The sequence below is a fragment of the Microchirus variegatus genome (assembly GCF_963457635.1).
Source record: "Microchirus variegatus genome assembly, chromosome: 9".
In the NCBI taxonomy this organism is placed as follows: domain Eukaryota; kingdom Metazoa; phylum Chordata; class Actinopteri; order Pleuronectiformes; family Soleidae; genus Microchirus; species Microchirus variegatus.
Genome location: NC_139810.1, coordinates 16,835,238 through 16,854,188, shown reverse-complemented (window position 1 = coordinate 16,854,188; position 18,951 = coordinate 16,835,238). Strand labels below are relative to the sequence as shown.

The 18,951-nt window shown below is 38.9% G+C and overlaps 1 protein-coding gene across 1 annotated transcript; it reads right to left on the bottom strand.

Annotated features, from left to right (window-relative positions):
* Nucleotides 1-224: 224 nt before the first annotated feature.
* Nucleotides 225-17,957, bottom strand: slc26a6.2 (solute carrier family 26 member 6, tandem duplicate 2; the record flags this gene model as incomplete). Its single annotated transcript, XM_083895443.1, has 19 exons — nt 225-248; nt 739-860; nt 1,960-2,014; nt 2,410-2,538; nt 2,703-2,813; nt 6,647-6,739; nt 7,768-7,837; nt 7,990-8,096; nt 9,674-9,769; nt 10,108-10,185; nt 10,793-10,906; nt 11,005-11,152; nt 11,252-11,334; nt 11,500-11,652; nt 13,189-13,353; nt 13,623-13,798; nt 14,598-14,708; nt 14,809-14,948; nt 17,842-17,957. 19 exons carry the CDS (start codon nt 17,955-17,957, stop codon nt 225-227), a joined length of 2,091 nt encoding a protein of 696 aa, XP_083751569.1.
* Between the last annotated feature and the right edge of the window lie 994 nt (nt 17,958-18,951).

The following is an 18,951-nucleotide window of genomic DNA, read 5'->3' as shown; positions in this document are numbered from 1 at the left end:
TCCACTTTAGCTCACTGTTTACATGTAGATGGAAGGCCATGATCCATCCATCCAAAATACCCAGCTACATGTGGACAAGGCATGCAGGCTGGGACAAAACTAGTTTGAAATAATAATAAAAAATTATAGAAATGCATGAGCCTGTGTGTCCCAGGCTGAATTCACATTTTTTTTTGAAGATATAGTCTTGTTTTCATAACATGATCCATCTTCCCTCTCAGGCCTTAGAGCTGTGCCTCTTTGATGACCTGTGGAAACAGGAAGGAAGAGATCTAGACAATAAGGACAGAGAGGAGAAGAAGAATAAGAAACACCCAGGAGGACAGAGACAGGGAAAGAAAAAGAACAGACCTTAGATGAAAACCTCTAATGAGGCACAAGCTTGCTTCATAATTTCCTAATTTATTGACAATTTCAAAGCAAGACAAACAGGGAGGTTGTGTTGTTGTGTTGAATAAATGAAGGGTTTGTTTCTGTTGCAGCAGAACATCTGATTAGTTCAAATGCAATCCTAACAACAGGTAGTTTGTCAGTATGGGGGGGGGGGGGGTCAGTCTGTAAAAAAGCCAAATGAAATCTTATAATGCACACAGACAATGTTGCTGCATTCACAGTTTTACAAACAGCGTTTATAGTTTTCTGCATGTTCTGTGATATAACAAGACTGTGATGTGACCCCTGTGTCGACAGACATTAAAGCTCCACTGCGATGTGGGATGTGCGTGTATGTGATCCTACCTCATATTCTTCTCTGGCAGACTGACAGTACAAAACAGCATCGTGGACAGTGGAGAAGAGGCAGGATTTTGTCACTTCATCGTGAAAGAATCCTCCAGTCTGCAGGTCATCCACTACACTGGCTGTGAGGACGAGACAACGCAGGGAGAGGATCGTCAGGCAGAGTTGTGGGTAAAATATTAACCAAGAACAGACTCTATTGATCGGCCGCAATGAGGAAATTCACTTTTAATAACAGCCAAATGTCAGGGATAGACAAAACTGTTTTCAGATGTGCTAACATCATTGCACAAGGGTTTTCAAGGGTTTTCTGATCATCCAATAGCCTTCTAACGCGATTAGTAAACACAATGTACCATTAGAACACTGGAAATGGGCCTCTATACACCTATGTACATATTCCATTAAAACGTTTGTTGCTAGAGTAGTCGTTTACCACATTATCAATGTATAGAGTGTATTTCTGATTGATTTAATGTTATATTCATTAAATAAAAGTGATTTTCCTTAAAAAGTAAGGTAGGTAGGTAGGTAGGTAGGTAGGTAGGTAGGTAGGTAGGTAGGTAGATAGATAGATAGATAGATAGATAGATAGATAGATAGATAGATAGATAGATAGATAGATAGATAGATAGATAGATAGATAGATAGATAGATAGATAGATAGATAGATAGATATTGTCATTGCCACTTTTTGCAAAGGTACAACGAAATTGACACACACTGTCATGTAGACTAGCGATGGCTGGGAATTTAACGTGAAATAGTGCAGTGGCGCAGGATTGTTGTTGTTGTTGAAAATGGAGCGAGTGGTGTGGGATAATAATATATGAAATGGACACAAAAGGGAGTGAGAAACAGAGAGGACCTATTATAATATTCTCATGACCCACTAATGCACACCCTGCTGTCCTTTTCATACCGGAATTCTAACATAACATCAGAAAACAGCAGAGATAACATTAAACGTTGTTGAAAGGATTCAGATCGTGTGTCCGAGCGTCCACATGTCTTTTGGAGAATATGGGACATGAAAAAAAAAAAAAGAATTCTGAGATTTAATCACCTTTCAGACAAGCAGTTGTGCCATCATTAAATTTCCACAAAGAAGTAAGCTCATCTTAATGGATTTAAAGTAAGGAGGAGCTGTAATGTTGTCTCAGTATCCAGTTGTTCTTCTATTATTAAAACATGTGTGTCAAGTGATGGGGATGGACTTACTTTGGCAGCCGGCGAGAATCACCTCTATTCCAATGTCTCCATAGTCTTTGTGGATCTGAGGCAAACAAAGCACAGAGCAAAGATCAGACTGGCAATCGTTTAATTAGTCTGACAATTCAATTGATCGGAAACTGAAAGCCCCAGGAGCTAAATGATACGGAGAGGGACAACGCTTGTAATTGTTGCAAGAGAAAAATAACATTTCTAAAAAGGTAGTTAAACGTATAAAATGGTGAAGATATAATAAACAAATTAAACCTTATTATCCAGGGTAACAACTGACTAGTGTAACAAAAAAATTATGACTACTGTGTCCAAATCCTTATTTAGGAACATACCCACAGACCTGGCAACCTTGGTTGCATCTTCTGTTTAAACCAAACAATTTAATTATGTTTTCTTTGTACGAGTTATTATAAACAAAAATGACCGTGTGCTTCACGTTCGTACAGTTTTCAGTGCTTTGACTCCCACAGTATCCAGGAAGTTGACAGGGCTCAGGTCCAGAACGATGGCTCTTGGGAGCGAGGGCGAAGGTTCAACATTCATTTCAATGACGGCAATGTTTTGCTCTAGTTCCTGAACAGGAGGGGGGACAGGACACCATCAAGGACATTGTGTACTTCAGACAGTGAATCGCAGACAAAGGTGTTGCAGTTGAAGGAATGTAATATGTCAAACAAAATAAGGACATAACAAACAAAAAAAAAATCATCGGGTTCCATTCATCGGGTCGTCCTTACCACTTTTTCGCCGCCCTCCTGTGTTTTCTTGGCATTTTTCTTTTCGAGTCGCTTCCTTTTTGCCTCGAGTTTCTTCTTTGCCGACAGGATTTTGGCAACATCAATGCCAGACTAACAAAAACAGCAAAGGTAATGAGATAACATTCATACACAAAAAGTCAAATCTTAATATTTCATCTCCCAGTGTGATCAAGGTGTTAATGTCTGCGCTCGTGCAAATATTGAAATAAATAAGTTAAATGAGAAGGTGTTTGATTAAAAAAAAAGTTAATTGAGATGAAAGTGTTAGTGCGGTTTTCCCAGAGGATGTGATGTCACGCGTTGCGTATACAAAACAGACGCTTGATTCTTCAGCTCAGAAAGCTCGAGGGATGTGGTTGAATGTAACGCTTCCTCGATGCTTGTATGCACGTAAACAGAACTTTCTCAGTCTATGTTTTAGAAATAACAGAAAATACCTTTTCAGTTTTAAAGTGTATTCGCCATCTCTAACAGATAAGTGCAGAGATGAGGTGTGTTTCTAAGTCAAAAGCGTGAACAGACAAACTAACCAGAGCGCATGATTCGTGTTTTGAAACCGTGGCCTAGAGCAACATCCTCTCTGGTATGTGAAGCCCTGAAGTGCGTTGTAACAACCTGTGCCATTAGATGTCACTCATTCTTTCACACTGGGCCTTTAAGAAATAATTGTTTTCATTATGCAAGTGAAAAAAACACCAATTTCTTTTTAGGTAAATGCACATGGAACTTGTTCACTCTCCTACACATAAGGGAATGAATGTTGTTATAGAAGTGTATTGCTCCTTATTGTTTTATGAGTTTCTGCTGAACCAGTTTTCTCTGTGTGTGTGTGTTTTTACACCGGAACTTCACTTCACTCTAAAGATGACAAACCTATGAGTCACACTGTTCATACTGGCATTTCTGCAACATCTACTGTTATTTCAGATAATATTTGTCTTTTATTTTATGGTTGGTTTAGAGATAAAGCAGCCATTTCCGTGTTTGATAAAGGAGTCACAACTTCATTTTTGGCAAGAATTCATGAGAAAAAGCCTGGGAAAAGTTCAGCTAATTTGTTTCACCAGCACCATTTGTAGCAGAAGATTTCACCTGCCATTGGATGATACCAGCTGTCAATCATTCTGGTTTCCACGCACATGTGCTTTGATTTATCATATATTTTCATCTTAACGGGAACAGAACTTACAAAATTGTCATGTTCGATAATATTATAAATCAAGGCTCATTTTGCCATAAACTTTCATTGAAAGCCACCAGAGTCGCCCCCTGGTGGCTGACTTCCTTCTGAATAACTGGGCTTCACACTTAAATTTTTTTACACAGTCTATGGGCAACCCACAGAAAATGTCCTGCAGCCCATCTGTGAGTCCTGACTGTACGACTGTATTAACAACAATTACATTCATTTTGAAAAAAAAAAGTATATGATATCTAATGTGAGCCTAAAGGCTTACAAGCAGTGAGGATGACAGGCAGTGGGGGAATAAAAAAATTCAGCCACGGAGAGAGTCTCTGCCTCCATCATGTGGTTTACATTCAACTTAACAACCAACCACCATGCAGTTGAAGCTCACAGCTTGTGAAGAACTTTCCAGCTGAACAGAACAGAGAAGATATAACTTTTCCCCTCAAGCTTTTGTGCTGACAAGCAAGACTGACAGCTCAACCAGCTCCAGTTATGATAGGAAAGAGCATTCTAGGCATGACATCACCAGCTGATGCTGCAATTACAGCACTTAACATCTCGCTCCATCCAGGCCATCAGCTGAGAGAACAAGCCTCAGGGCTAAGTGATCCCTGCACATTTCCCCCTGCACCTTTAACCATTTGAGCTGCATTACACACTGCTGTGGTAGAAACAATTATTGATCTGGTGTCAGTTTATCACCTTGACTCTAGCAAAGAGACTCTTGCACACTGTCTACATTTGCAAGCATGATTTTACTGTTACTTTATTCATCCCCTAGGTGTAATTCCTTCTCTTCACTTAACCCATCCTCTGCTCGGAACACAATGAGCAGCACCCAGGGGGCAATGGGGGAGTCGGGTACTTTGCTCAGGTGGTACCTCAGCCATTTGACCTGGTGGGGACTTGAACTGGCAACCCTCCGGTTATAAGCAGAGTACAATTAACGGTTTGTGTTATGGGAAAAATTACCAAAGCCAACATGCGGTTATTATAGTGATTTCACTCACGCCGTTGCCGGAAGCCGGAGAATCAGCATCTTTGTCACCAGAGAGGAGAGATTTGGAAAAAACGCCTGTACATAGTTTCCATTTTTTTGAAACTATGTACAGGAAAAAAAAGAGACTTGTACAACTAAGGTGTTTTTTGAATTGAAAAATGTACATTTTCTGACCCTTTTCTGGTTAAAATAAGCAACAACAAAAAAAGTCCAGATGATTGTTTGCTCTCTTACAGCCACACCCCTATTGAAGATGATGTCTTCTCATTTAAAAAATAAATAAATGGTTCTATCATTTCTATGAAAGCCTATTTGTGCATCAAACATAAGAGAGAAAAGAGGAAACCATCGGCTGTGGCATTCTGTGACTTTAATAAATGAGCACTTCCATTATCTCGCTCTCTATTCAACCTCTGCCTATATCCCCCCCCTCCTCTCTCCATCTTTTGTCACCCTCTTCCCATCTTTCTTCCGTCTATCTTCCATTTACCCCAAAGAGATGCGACAGAAGAGGAAGAAATGGGGGGTGGGGGGAGGGATTGCGGCGGTTTATTTATTCCTGTGTTTGACAAAAGTTGAATAGGACAAAAAGTGTGGGATGAGATTTGAACAATGACTGTCAGTGTCGTAACGTGTGAATTGTGGAAAGAGTCGTTTTTTACTGCGACAAACGGTGTTTGTACAAGAGGAGTTAAATGGAAACTGTACAGGAAATTATGACAAGCAACTGTCAGTGGAGTTGATTGTGTGTGTGCGTGTTCTTGTATGTATAGCTTTGTGAGGACCAAAAAAATTGTAAAAGGAGTGAGGACATTTTGGCTGGGTCCTCACATCTTTGAAGGGCTGGTTTTAGGCATTTGGGTGTGATGGTTAACAGAGCATTTTGGCTGCGTTCTTCCATTACTATGTTTAAATGTACAGTTTGAAGTCATAAGAATGTGCAATACAGAGTGTCTTATATCCTTTCAGCACAACCTATGGGCGTGATGAAAAAAAAAAATCTTATTTTCACCAACTATATAAACACACCTGAGCAAAAATTACTTTAAGTTGGATTGAATTTGTGAAATTTGGGAATACGTCACAGTTCAAAGTTCACTTGGCTCGTTTTTATGAACAAAAAAAAAAAGAACAACACTCTATTTTGTGACTTCTGCACAATTATTGCTACTTTATCATGACTAAACATGTGATATAAAATGAATCATACACACTTAGAAATAAGGGTTCCAAAAATGTTCTTCTACAAGGGCTGAGGTTCTACCTGGAACCATTTGCATCTGAAAACCCCTTTCCTGAATAAAGGGTTTTAAAAGGGTTCTTAGCAACACTAATGGTTCTCCTATGAGGAGAAGCTGAAGAACCTTATATGGTACTACGTAGCACTTTTATTTCTAAGAGTGTAACTTTGACTCAACAACACAGAAGAACCTGTTTGCAAATGCGTATATTACTAATGCTATGGGGACCTAAATCTGTTTACACAGTCATATTATGGGGAATTGTCTTCCTTATGGGGACAAAAAGCAAGCATAACGTAAATTACTTTAAGGTGAAGAAATGTTTTAAGGTTAGGTTGAGGGTTGGGTTAGGGTAAGGTTAGGGTTAGGGTCAGGATTAGTCCAGTAGTAAGAATGGTGTAGGGTTTGGGTAAGTCTCCAGGAAATGTATGTAAATAACGTTCCCTGAAGTCATGAAAACCTTGTGTGTGAGTGTGTGTGTGTGTGTCCTCACCTTCTTCCTCAGAGCATCTTGATACAGCTCAGCATTGGCAAAGTAGAGTGTGGCAGAGGAACGGAAGATCAAAATCCCTGGCAACTGCCGCACCTGTAATCCAATGAACGCCCAGTAACTGTACAGATGTCTTATTAACAGATAAACTGCATACAGTGACTCTTGAATGTTGAAACTGTAAAGTGGGCATGGTTTTTTATAAAGTTCTTTCACTAAGTAATTCTCAGTGTTGCTTATTTCACTTGATTCTCCCAGAGTTTAGGTTTAGCTGAGCAACTAAAGAACCCCTGACTTCTTGATATACATATATATATATATATGCTTTAAAGGTGCCATATGTAAGAATGTGGCCAAAAATGGTTACTACATTCAAATTAAAATACCAAGGTCTTTTAGGTTTCGTTTTCTAACGTAACTGGCAACCTGTGGTTGCTCGGCAGCTGAGACTCTACTGACTGCAATGATTGGTAGACGGCAGCAGGTGGCGCCACATGCCAAAACATGATTTCAAAACATAAACATGATTTGCAGTCTGCAAAATATATTTTTTAATGCAAATATTTTGGCTGTACTGTTGTTGTTGGCGAGTTCCGTATGTTATATGAATATTAGGAGGATTTTATGGCCAGTTGCTTTAGATTTATTACATAATGCACCTTGAATGTAAGCAACACAAGACTTCACTCTGCTTTATAAATGAGCAATTAAAGAAGAATGTAAAATATTGGTTTACAGTTTGTTACAAACACAGTTTGAACTGTTCCAATTTTTTTCTAAATAAACCTTTTTGCTTTCCTTCATTTGAAATTGTTAAAACAGTATTTTCACAGTGCACTAAATTGTAAATAACTGACAGATATAGGAAGTTATTCTGGAAAAATGCACCAAAGCACTTAGTTACAGGACATTTTCTGGTGCTTTTATGGATAAATTAAGCAAAAAGTCCAGACAGACAGCTTGAGAGTTAGGTGTTGAAGGGTTAAATATCTTTTTTTTCTTTCGCCCTATGCTAGCTGGGATTGGCACGAGCGCCCCCTGCAATCCTCACGTGGAGGATAAAGCAGTAGAAGATGGATGGACAAAAATAATCAGTATGTTGGGATAATTATATTGTGTCATACCTGAACATAGTCTTCCATTGCTCTGTAAATGTCAGTGTCTGGGACCTGGCCTAACAGGGAATATTTAGGTCTGGAAAACACACACAATTGTGAAGAATGATGAATTTAGCTTAATTATGGGTGTGGGTAATGAGCAGTCAAGTGTTGCATATGACACATCGTCTGTGTATGTGTCACTGATAATGGATAGAAAGATCGATAGAGTGTGTGGTGTGTTCCTACAGCTGTGTCCTGAAGATGACAGTGAGCATGGAGAAGGCGATGGAAGCAGCCAGTCCTAAGTCAGGGTTCAACAGCAGGGTGAGGATGAAGGTGACCACCCAGATCACCTAGAGGAAACCAGAGAGAGTGATGGCTCTTATAGCGTTTGGGTAGAAAAACAAGACATCATTGATCCCTAAAACTGCAGTGCATCACTTTTCAATGTAAATACATGTCTGTTAGTTTCGGAATATTGTCAAATGAGTTTATACAGTGCTGATTAACTCTTAGTCCAAATAAGGAGTTGTGTATTATTCCCACAGCTATTTACTACCATGGGTGCACCTGCGGCACAGATCCATGCTGTGTGAGCACAAAGGGTTAAACCAATCGGCTCACGACTCTATATCTTTAGTTGTGGTGTTTAGATCAACAGGTAAACAGTCCTGCACTGCAGACAGGAAGTGATTCATTTCACAAATCATAAAAGAGGGAGGAAACAGCAACATTAAAATCATAATTTTTAAAGTGAGGCAGCGACAAACAGGTTGGAGTATGACTGAAAACACAAAGGCGTGTCAACGGCAGAGGTGGAAAAAGTACTATAATATTGTACTCAAGTAAAAGTACCAATACTTTGATGAAATATTACTCAAGTAGAAGTAAAAGTAGTCATCTGAAAATGTTCTCAAGTAGAAGTAAAAAGTAGTTCATTTGAAATCTACTTTAAGTAAAAGTTACTTAGTTACTTTGCGTGGGGTGTGAGGGTAGTAGAAATATGACAAGGGGTCAGAAATCCTAAACTATTTTGGAGCTCACGCGCCCGGCGAGACACAGGATATTACGTCACTTTTGGCGCGCACCCTAATGCTAATCACATCATCATTCATCTGGTTCTGGTGTATATTTTCCCTCTGTAGGTCTTCATTGTGCTGAATTTTTAGTTTTACTCAGTAACAGATAGGATTTAAAGTAATTTAGTACAATACTTGAGTCAATATGTACTTAAGTAAAATACAAAATACTAAATACACAAAGTATTCAATACAGTAACTTGAGTAAATATATTTTGTTACTTTCCACCTCTGGTAAACGGTCAATGGTCCCACAGTCAGGCGTGATAATATTCCTCGACAGTTGCTGTTTTCAGATAAATGACGCAACATACAAATAATGCAACACTTGGTTTCTGTTCATGAAGAGCAGAGGTAGAATAATAGTTCAATTTAAGTTGACCATGGCTCCACAGAAAGGACCTAACGTTAGGATCAAATGCATTTACAAAAAACGAGAATCATCCATTACTTCCTGAGTCATGCAACGATATGCCAGTGAGGCAAATATCATAACAATGAAATGTGGACATTCATCAGCCACTTAATTACAGTACACCGACTCCACGACTTGCTAACATGGCAGCATTTCTGAAGTTCAAACTGAGCATCAGAATGGGTGAAGAAAGTTGACTTTGAACGTTTGACACAACCACTGGATTAAGCAGCAAGTGAGTGTATCTGTCACACAGGAGCTACTCCAGAAGAATATGCTGAGCATTTTGAAATCTGGGTAGAGTATTTGCAAAATGTATTAGTGGAACATTTAAAAGAAGCAGGTAATAAACAAGGTGCCAAAATTGCTCTTGGCTCCTGTTTATTATTCTCAAAAAACTCTGTCAAATTCTTTGTTTACTTTGAAGTAAACTCACCGCGTCAACTTTGTTCTTTTTCCACAGTGCAGGGATGTCCAGGAACTGCTTCATCATGCTATGGAGGTTGACATAGATGATGGCAGCCAGCACTGCCTACAAGTCAAACAGAATTTAGGCTCAGTAACTTGTGCATAACAAGTATTTATTTTAACTCTGCTAATGAAGCTTATGGTTTATACAGTATATGCATATATATATAGGTCCCATATGATAACTCTGTGTGAACAGCCCCTAAACATACTGTATGTTCTGTTTCTATTGGTAAGCCTTATTTACTTAAATGCATTTGATATTTAGAGACGTTGGTTAGTGGCACAAAAACAACATGACTACAGCTTTGTTTGCATGTCGGCTTTAGATTTTGGGCACATGACGTGAACATGAGCAGACGTCTATGCAAACAAGCACACACACACACACACACCCAGTACCTTGGGCAGAGTTTCAAAGAGAGCCCCGATCCAAAGCACAATACAGAGAATAACTATCGCTGACAAAGCTCCAGCAACCTGCAGTGAAGACAGAGAGAAACACAAATGAAAATCAGATGGAGCAACTTGAAGCAAAACTACATCTCCTCTCCTCTCCTCTGTAATAGGCCTGAGCTGATGAATGGTGTTGTCAGACTAAATCGTTTAAGCCTTTCAGCAAATCTGTGTTTGTGTAGGTGGACTTAAAAAATGTGAGCGCAAATCAATCCCCTAAGTGTTTTGTAATGACGCCACTTATCAGAGCAACGTTAATTACGAACAGTTTGACACTTTGCTTCTTCTTATAGCCCTGGTTTATGGCAGTGACACCAAGGGTAAGATTTAATTTCATGCAAATAAAATAAAAGCTATATGTAGGAAATTGACCCTAGTTCACCAAAATAATTAGCGGTAATCTCATGAGTAAAATGGGAGTGAATCATTTACACTGGTAAAAACAATTACCTATTTTGGATATCCATTGAATATGCTGCCAAAATATACAGGAAGTATTTCAACTGTAGTGTAGTTGTTAAAAAGAAGAAGCAGCGTCATAGTCTTTCGTCAGATAGTGTCATCTGTTGTAACAAAACCACACACACAACCATAAGACAACATGTTTACAGGTGAATTTGCTTTGACCGACCTGAGTTTTCCCTCCCGTGCTTTCCTGAACCATGGACCGAGACATGGAGCAGCTGACGGCGAAACACTGGAAAATCCCTCCCACAGTGTTACTCAGACCAAGAGCGAGTAGTTCCTAAACAGTGAAAAAACCCCCCAGACAAATCACTTTTATTTTACAGTACATTAAACGGTCACATCAGTTCAATCCAATATCCATTTGTCTCCACCTACCTGGTTGCTGTCCACCTTGTAGCCGTACTTCAAGGCGAAGATTCGTCCCAGTGAGATGGCAATGCCATAGCCAACCACAGCAAGAGCGAAGGCATCCCCGATCACCTGACCATACAGAGAGGGACTTGGGAAAGCAGGTGGCTGCAGACTGGCGGGCAGAAACCAAAAAAAAGTACAATAAATTGCACATTATACAATATTTTACATTTCATACAAACACCATGTTGTGTTGTGTTGTGTTTCTCACCCTGAGGGAATGTCTCCCACCACATCAACTCCATATTTGCCTTCTAAGTCAACTTGCCAGGAGATGACTGTTGCAATAACGACCTGAAGAGGCAAATCATAACACATTTTAATATGTCTCTGTGTGTGTGTGTGTGTGTGTGTGTGTGTGTGTGTGTGTGTGTGTGTGTGTGTGTGTGTGTGTGTGTGTGTGTGTGTGTGTACATGTTAAAGAAACTGTATAAGCACATTAAATCCCTGTGTACTCACACCGAGCAGCTCCACGGGTATTGGAACAGGGAGTTTTTTACTCAGGTATGCATTGATCTCCTTGGCAAGGATGAGGCAGACTATGGTGACGATACTAACCACAAGTGTCCCGATGTTTGTCTGCGGTATGAGGTAACAGAGCTCTATCACAGTCTGGGAAAAAAAGACAAAGAACAGGAATATTGGTTAAATACTTGTAATCAGTGTGTGAAATACCTATTAATAATCGGGGGGTATTGGCTATTTTCCCTGTTAGATGTGGTGCCTGTGTGGGCCTTTTGCACAGCACATTTTGGAAAGCAATGAATTAAAACATTAAAATGAAAACAAATAAAATAATTTACATTTTGTCTGCTGATAAAGGATAAGAAAGCATGCAAAGTGTATTATGTTTGTAGATCATAGCTGTAAACCTGAAATTACAAACATCTTGAGGAAGAAAACACATTTTCCAATTACACTGTAACATGTTTAGACCCCCCTCAAATTTTGCCTTTGAGGCTTTCAGGGGGTCTCAAATGTTAGTCGGGGGATCGAGCCCCCCCCAGACCCCACTGTATTCTGCACAGTGCTTGTAATGATACGTCTCATCAGTGGTGTTATTTCCACAGAGGTGGTTTGGTCTGCGTGCAGGTTTGTTGTTATCCCATGTTCTGATTGTAAAGCCGACTTGTTAATGGATCCTGCATTGAATTGAAAGTAACTTGTCAGAGAATCCCTGCAGACATGCTGAGAGGTTCTGTGTGAGATGAGTGCAAATCTTATGTGGAGGGGAAAAAGCAAGAGGTGAGGTGGTATGTCCCTGTGAGTGAGCTCACCAGCTGAGTGAGTTAAAGAGACATTCAGGTCGCACATGAGGTGCATCATCGAAGCAAACGTGAGAGATGTTTATATATTTATTTTTGAACATGAGGAGTTTGAAAAAGTATCAGTTACACTACTGTTCAAAAGTTTGGGGTCACAAAGAAATGTCCTTATTTTTAAGGAAAATCACTTTTTTTCAATGAATATAACATTAAATCAATCAGAAATGCACTCTATACATTACAACGACTATTCTAGCTGCAAACTTCTGGTTTTTAATGGAATATGTACATAGGTGTATAGAGGCCCATTTCCAGCAACCATCTCTCCAGTGTTCTAATGGTACATTGTGTTTGCTAATCACTTTCGGAGGCTATTGGATGATTAGAAAACCCTTGGAAACCCTCTGAAAACAGTTTTGCTGGTTCTTTGACGAAAGCAAAGGTTGAAGGGCAGAATGATTATTTTGATTATTTTTTTTCTTATTTATTTATTTCTAATCTTGCCAATGTCTTGACTATTTTCTATTGATTTGGATGAAAAAAAGTGTGAGTTTTAATGGAAAACACACAAAAAATTGGATAGATGACCCCAATCTTTTGAATGGTAGGGTATATCACTGCTGTAATCAACAGAAAACACTTTATCATCCTTATCTTTATAGCTTCTTATCTGTGTCCTCTTGTTACTTATTATATATTTTACAAAGTCAATTTCTTATGCGTGTCTCCGTTTTTAATCTACAGTATGTGTCGTGTTTTGAGCACTATTGAAACAACATGAATTATCATTATTATTAACTTGGTGCACATCAGCACGTCTTTTTACTCTTTTACCAACTGTAAAAACAGCATTTTAATGACTGCGGTTTGCGCTCTTACTTACATATATCAGTGACAGTGGTCCGCTGTATCTTAAAGGGCTGATGCCAAAGGTGTATTTGAGCTGGGACACGATGACGTGGATGGCGGCTCCCGTGGTGTAACCTCTGACCAGAGGATCGGACAGATATGTCACCACAAAACCAAACCGGAGCAGACCGAGCAAAATCTGGAGGAAATGCATAAAAACGGACATGAGAAACATGCAGGATCACAGCATTATCTGAATAATAATACATGTAATAACCAGGAAAACAATTGTCCTGAGGTGGTTCCTCCTCATGCTTTTAGTGATCAATAATTCCCTGATATTGATTGAAAATCACTCTCAAAAGTGTTATTAGCTGTCTGTCCAGACCAGGTTGCCATGAATGACACATTACACCCTATAGTGGTGTCTCTCAAATGGCATATTTTTTAATTAACTTTAACATTTACCTGAAATAATCCAGATATAAAGGTGACAGTTACAGCCACTCTGACTCGCGCTTCATCCCTGAGGACAGTATCAATTACACTGGAGTTGGTCACGTTGTCCCACATCATAAAGTCCGAGTCGGGGGCTAATCGATCCGTCACTCCTCCGATCATCACACTCATCACTGCATATGTTCCTGGAGAGAGGAAGATGAAAAACAACAACACACATTTTCTTTGTTTACACCTTCATATGAATACACTGACTATTTTGCTCATTTTACAGAGACAACTTTCTCCTTTCAGTTGGTTTGACATGTGCTGAGAGCTAATGTCACGTTCAGTATTTTCTACGTTCCCAATCACGAGTTAGCCATAAAAAGGTGTTGGCTTAAAGTTCCAGTGTGTAACATTTAGGAGAGTTTAGTGGCAGGAAGTGAATATACTGTACTGCTCAATTGGAAAATTATTTTCGAATTTGAAAACAAGAAACCTCTCTTCTGCCGCAATGTTTCTACAGCAGCCTGAACGCGTGCCCACATAAACCAATGAAGTCGAAATATGGAAAATGGGTTCACATACAAATTCTGATATGCAAAGACTATTCTCCTTGGAGGGTTCAGAGTCTACAGGCTCACCTAATTCTTACACACTGGAGCTTTAAAATTACCTTTTTTCTATACATGAAAACATTGTCATATTGTGTCAGATTAAAAAAAAAAAAAATTGTTCGTCAAGAGCCAGGGCACCTATTTGTTGGTGCTGAAACTCTAAACTAACATTAAATGATGGTTTGTTTCGATGCTTTATACGGTGTATTATAAAAAAATTAAAAAATTAAAAAAACAAGCATGTCAAAAGCTGTGGGACAAATTTTGGAGAACCATCAGATGGGAATATGGTTCTTAAATGAAAATAAACAGTGCACAAAGGTCAAAAAAATGCCAGGCCTTCTCACTGGTTCTTGTGTGAAGTACTCTCCACTTAAGTACAAACCTATTGAGATGTGCTTGGACGTGCCGAAGATGAAGTAGACGAGCACAGGATAGAAGGAGGAGTAAAGGCCAAAGACCGGAGGAACAGACGACAGCAAGGCATAGGCCATACCTGCAGGGATGAGACGGGACACAGGTGAAGTCTCCATACCACGACTCTCTCTTACCTCTGTACGATTTTATTTCTTTGTCTCGTGAAACTTCATCCTCACCCTGAGGAAGCTGCATGATCCCCACACTGATTCCAGAGATCAGGTCTCCGAGGGCGTTGTCTCTGATCGAGTAACGAGGCAGCCACGATAATACAGGAATTCTCTGCAGCAGGCATTTTTTTAACCGAGGACCAGAACACCTGCATTTCAGAGAGACAGACGGAGACAAAAGAAATAACCTGAATTACTGTTTCACTCATGTTTTTTTTTTTTTCACTTGGTCAAATGAAGAATACACTTAAAATCATGACGCTGCTGCTGGGTTTGTTTAATTCACATTCTATTACATAGTTGGATTATATTTGACCAGTTTTTATTCATTCATTACAGATATTTTACTCATAAAACTTGTTATAATTGACAGGAAACACAGTGAGGAGCGAGTGGAAGGAAGTGATTTTGATGTCGACTTTTTGTCAATCCCATCTTCCTCTGTAGTTGTGGGAATGAGACATGCATCGCACATCCACTGTCTGATGATCAAATCACACTTATCTCTGGAAATTAGTAAAATTTACTAAAAATTTTTTCACCTGAAAAGAATTTTCAGGTGAAGTGACCCTTTAAGGATATGCCATCACTTATTTTACAAATACTGGTCTGAAAAACAGCCTGGCAGCACAAGAACATACAGTATATACCGCATTCAGACCTGCTATAAATGCACCTGTCCTGACGGATCCAATCACGTCCAGATCACACTAAAAAAAGGTATGAACACTAGCAATATGTCATGGATGTATCCTCATTGGTGGTTTTCAGGACACTTGTGACCAAACTCCTGAGCTGCAATCTGCCCTCAGTCCACTTTACAGAGCTCAGATGGCATCATCAAACTTGCAGTTTTTTACACATATGTCGATTTACAGTATATATCCCCACAATAGCAACAGTGATTGCAACATGATTTTTATCTTATTTCATAACACAGCAGCACAATTCACTTATGTTTCCCAAGCAGATGCAGGTATGATAAGACATGAGACGCTTAAGAAACACCAAGGGCTAAAAGATGAGTGAGAAGGTTTGTGTGGTTTGTACGGTGGCCCTGAGGTGAAAACACAAACGCAAATCACAAAAACACAAACGCAAATCACAAAACACAAAAACATTAACTCAAAATGTAATGCAAATCAAAAAACACAAAAGCAGAAAACACAAAAACATTAACTCAAAACGGAAACGTGGGGACATACCTCTTCCGTTTTGGGTTAATGTTTTTGTGTTTTCTGCTTTTGTGTTTGTGTTTTGCGTTTTGTGATTTGCGTTTGTGTTTCTTGATTTGCGTTTTGAACCTCGGGGCCACGGTAGGTTTGAGCGGTGGCTCAAACTGCAAGAATGAATCAAGCAGATTTCAAGAACAACATCAGAGATGATGTCCAGGAGGGCAGAGTCACACTAAGAAGAGCTAAGAATCCAGGCTTGAAGACAGAAACACACTTTACATTCTTACTATAGAGGACACCGAATAGAAGTCCACCCAGTGCATGGGAAGTGTATTTATACAGCATTTCAAAGTGCTTTACAATAAAAAGAAAGAGAAATGCAGCAGCAGTATCAGCATCAAAGATATAACATGCATAATAAAACACAATAAAAACATTTAAATAGAGAGGTAAAAGAAAGATGGAAAAAAGAAATTAAAAGAATCAAGGTTGTCGTGTCAGAATATCACTGTTGCTTCATAGCAGTCTTGTATAGTACCTAACAGGGATACTTGAGTAAAAGTACAACTATCCTAGCAGAAAATGATTTTTGTAGAAGTTACTTTTTTTTTTGACTTAAATAAAAGTCTTAAAGTATATGACACTTACAATTACAATTTTCTGATATAAAAAAGTAAAAGTATTTTAAATGTTTCCAGTCTTTTACTCAAGCTTTTTTCTTTTTAAATTAAAATGACATTTTGATTTATCAAACACACAGTACACCGTTTCTTCATCGTGTCTTATTTACCCACTCAAAGTGATATTAGGGGTTTCAGAAATTGCAGTTCAAAAAAGTAATTCTCAGAGTTGGTTCGAGAGTTTTTGGGACATAAATGCTGACCCAGATGACATTAGTGGTCTGAATGGGTCATCGTGAGCCAAACAGGTCAGAAATGAATTTAGGGCCCAAACCATTCAGTGCTTTTAAACTATAGGGATGGGACAATATCACTTTGTGTTTTGTGTACGATACTGAAAAACTTGAGTATCTACCAGTATCAATATATTCCGATAAAGTCATTTTAGACTATTTATGAACATATGAAGCTGTATGAACAACACTTTTATGCTGAGTCATTTCAAAGACATAATTCTCCAACTGTGTAACAAATATTGTTCTCCCAAAAAGAAGAAATAAACAGTGCATGACTCAGCGAAAAGTATTTTTTACAGTCTGTGCATAGACTGTTGTATTGGATTCTACATTTTTATCTGTCCAGTGATTTGGACCAGTATCAGGCCGACACCAATTCCCATCCCTATTGTAGAAATATTTTAAAATAAGTTCTTTGGCAGATGAGAAACCAGTGTAAGGACATCAGAACTGGAGTTATGTTTTCCACCTTTTTGGTTTGAGTGAGAACATGAACAGCAGTGTTTTAAATCAGTTGGGGCCTGGCAAGAGGGAAGGAGGCCGGTGAGAACAGCACTGCAGTCTAATCCACTGAAGATAAAGTCTTTTACGTCTTGATATGTTCTTTAGATGATACTACGCGGACTTTGACCATTACCGTTGCTTGGTTTTGGGGTTTTACTGTGAGTGACTGAAGGTAAACCTCAACTTTGACTCTTTCCTGCTTATCTCTCTATTGCTGTGCAGCAGTCTTCTGCACCAACAACATGCCTTCAATTTGCTCAATTTGAACTTCAGCAGCTTGTCTTGACCATGTCTATGCCTAAATGCTACCATTTGATTGGCTGGTTAGATATTTACATAGACAAGTATTTGAATCGGTGAACCTAATGCGATGGGTGGTGAGCGTATGTATGTTGTAAGACTGAGATAAATTAACAAGCACGGTGGACTAGATGTAGAGAAGTTTACCTCATTGACTTCTTGACCTTCTCAGACATGGACACGTCTGATTCAGACTTTACTGCAATCTCCTCCACAGCTCCCTCATCCAGAATCCTCCTGCGGGTCACCCCACTCTCTTCCATGGCTACAACTGCCTGTAACATAAAGGATCTTCAGTTCTTTGTTTAACTGCTGTTTTTAAGTCAAACTCTTCCAAACATGACTCTGATTATATTATGTTAGGAAAGCTTCAAAAAGAACACACACAAAGACATCACATGTATATTATTTGTATAAGAGTACAGCAAAAAAAGCTGCTAAATGTTATACTAAATCAAGGTATGAAGCGCTTTAAAATGTAATAATTACCTTGTGTTCAAGTTGCTTTAAAAAAAACTCTCTCCTTATGACAAACTCCAAATATTTGTGGCTTTAAAAAAACAACCCAGAATCCACTGAAGAACCACCATTTACCACACAGGTTACTGGAGTGTCCTCTATTTGATCCTGATAGATTTACTCTTCAGTCTGTCATGAAAATCCTCCGCTTCAATCATAAAACAGCATATTTCCTTCTTGCAGAGTTCTCCATTAGATCCAAGTAAATCCAGGCGAAAAGGTCATGCGCTTCTCTGCAGAGCAGTTGCGGCAGATGAGACGTTTGTCTCTGGTATTCTACTCCTGTGCTGTCCCACAAGACCTTGAAGGGAAGTGTAGATAAGACAAGTGGGTATTGTTATGAAAGCAGAGGGCAAAGTTCCAAACACAAGGTGCATTATCTGCTCGTGTTAACATTAACAAAGTCAGTGACTTCTCTTTGTTTGTACCGTTATAGGAATTTGGCTCGACATAAACAAAAAATAACTAAGCAAAATTACAGTTTGTGTGAATATTATTGTAACATTATTATTATATCAATTTGACCGCAGACAGAGACATAGAGGTATCTTATCTGGGTAGTTGTTTTTTTATGATTTGATGTGTCAGCCATGATTCAATTAGTCTCACCGAGAACACGATATCTCTTGAGGTTTTTATTATTCACGTGTTTGACCCACAGTGACACAGCTACTTTTTGTAAGAACGCCGATAATTCAGATACAAGCCAATGACCTCAATTTAAAAAAAAAAAAATGC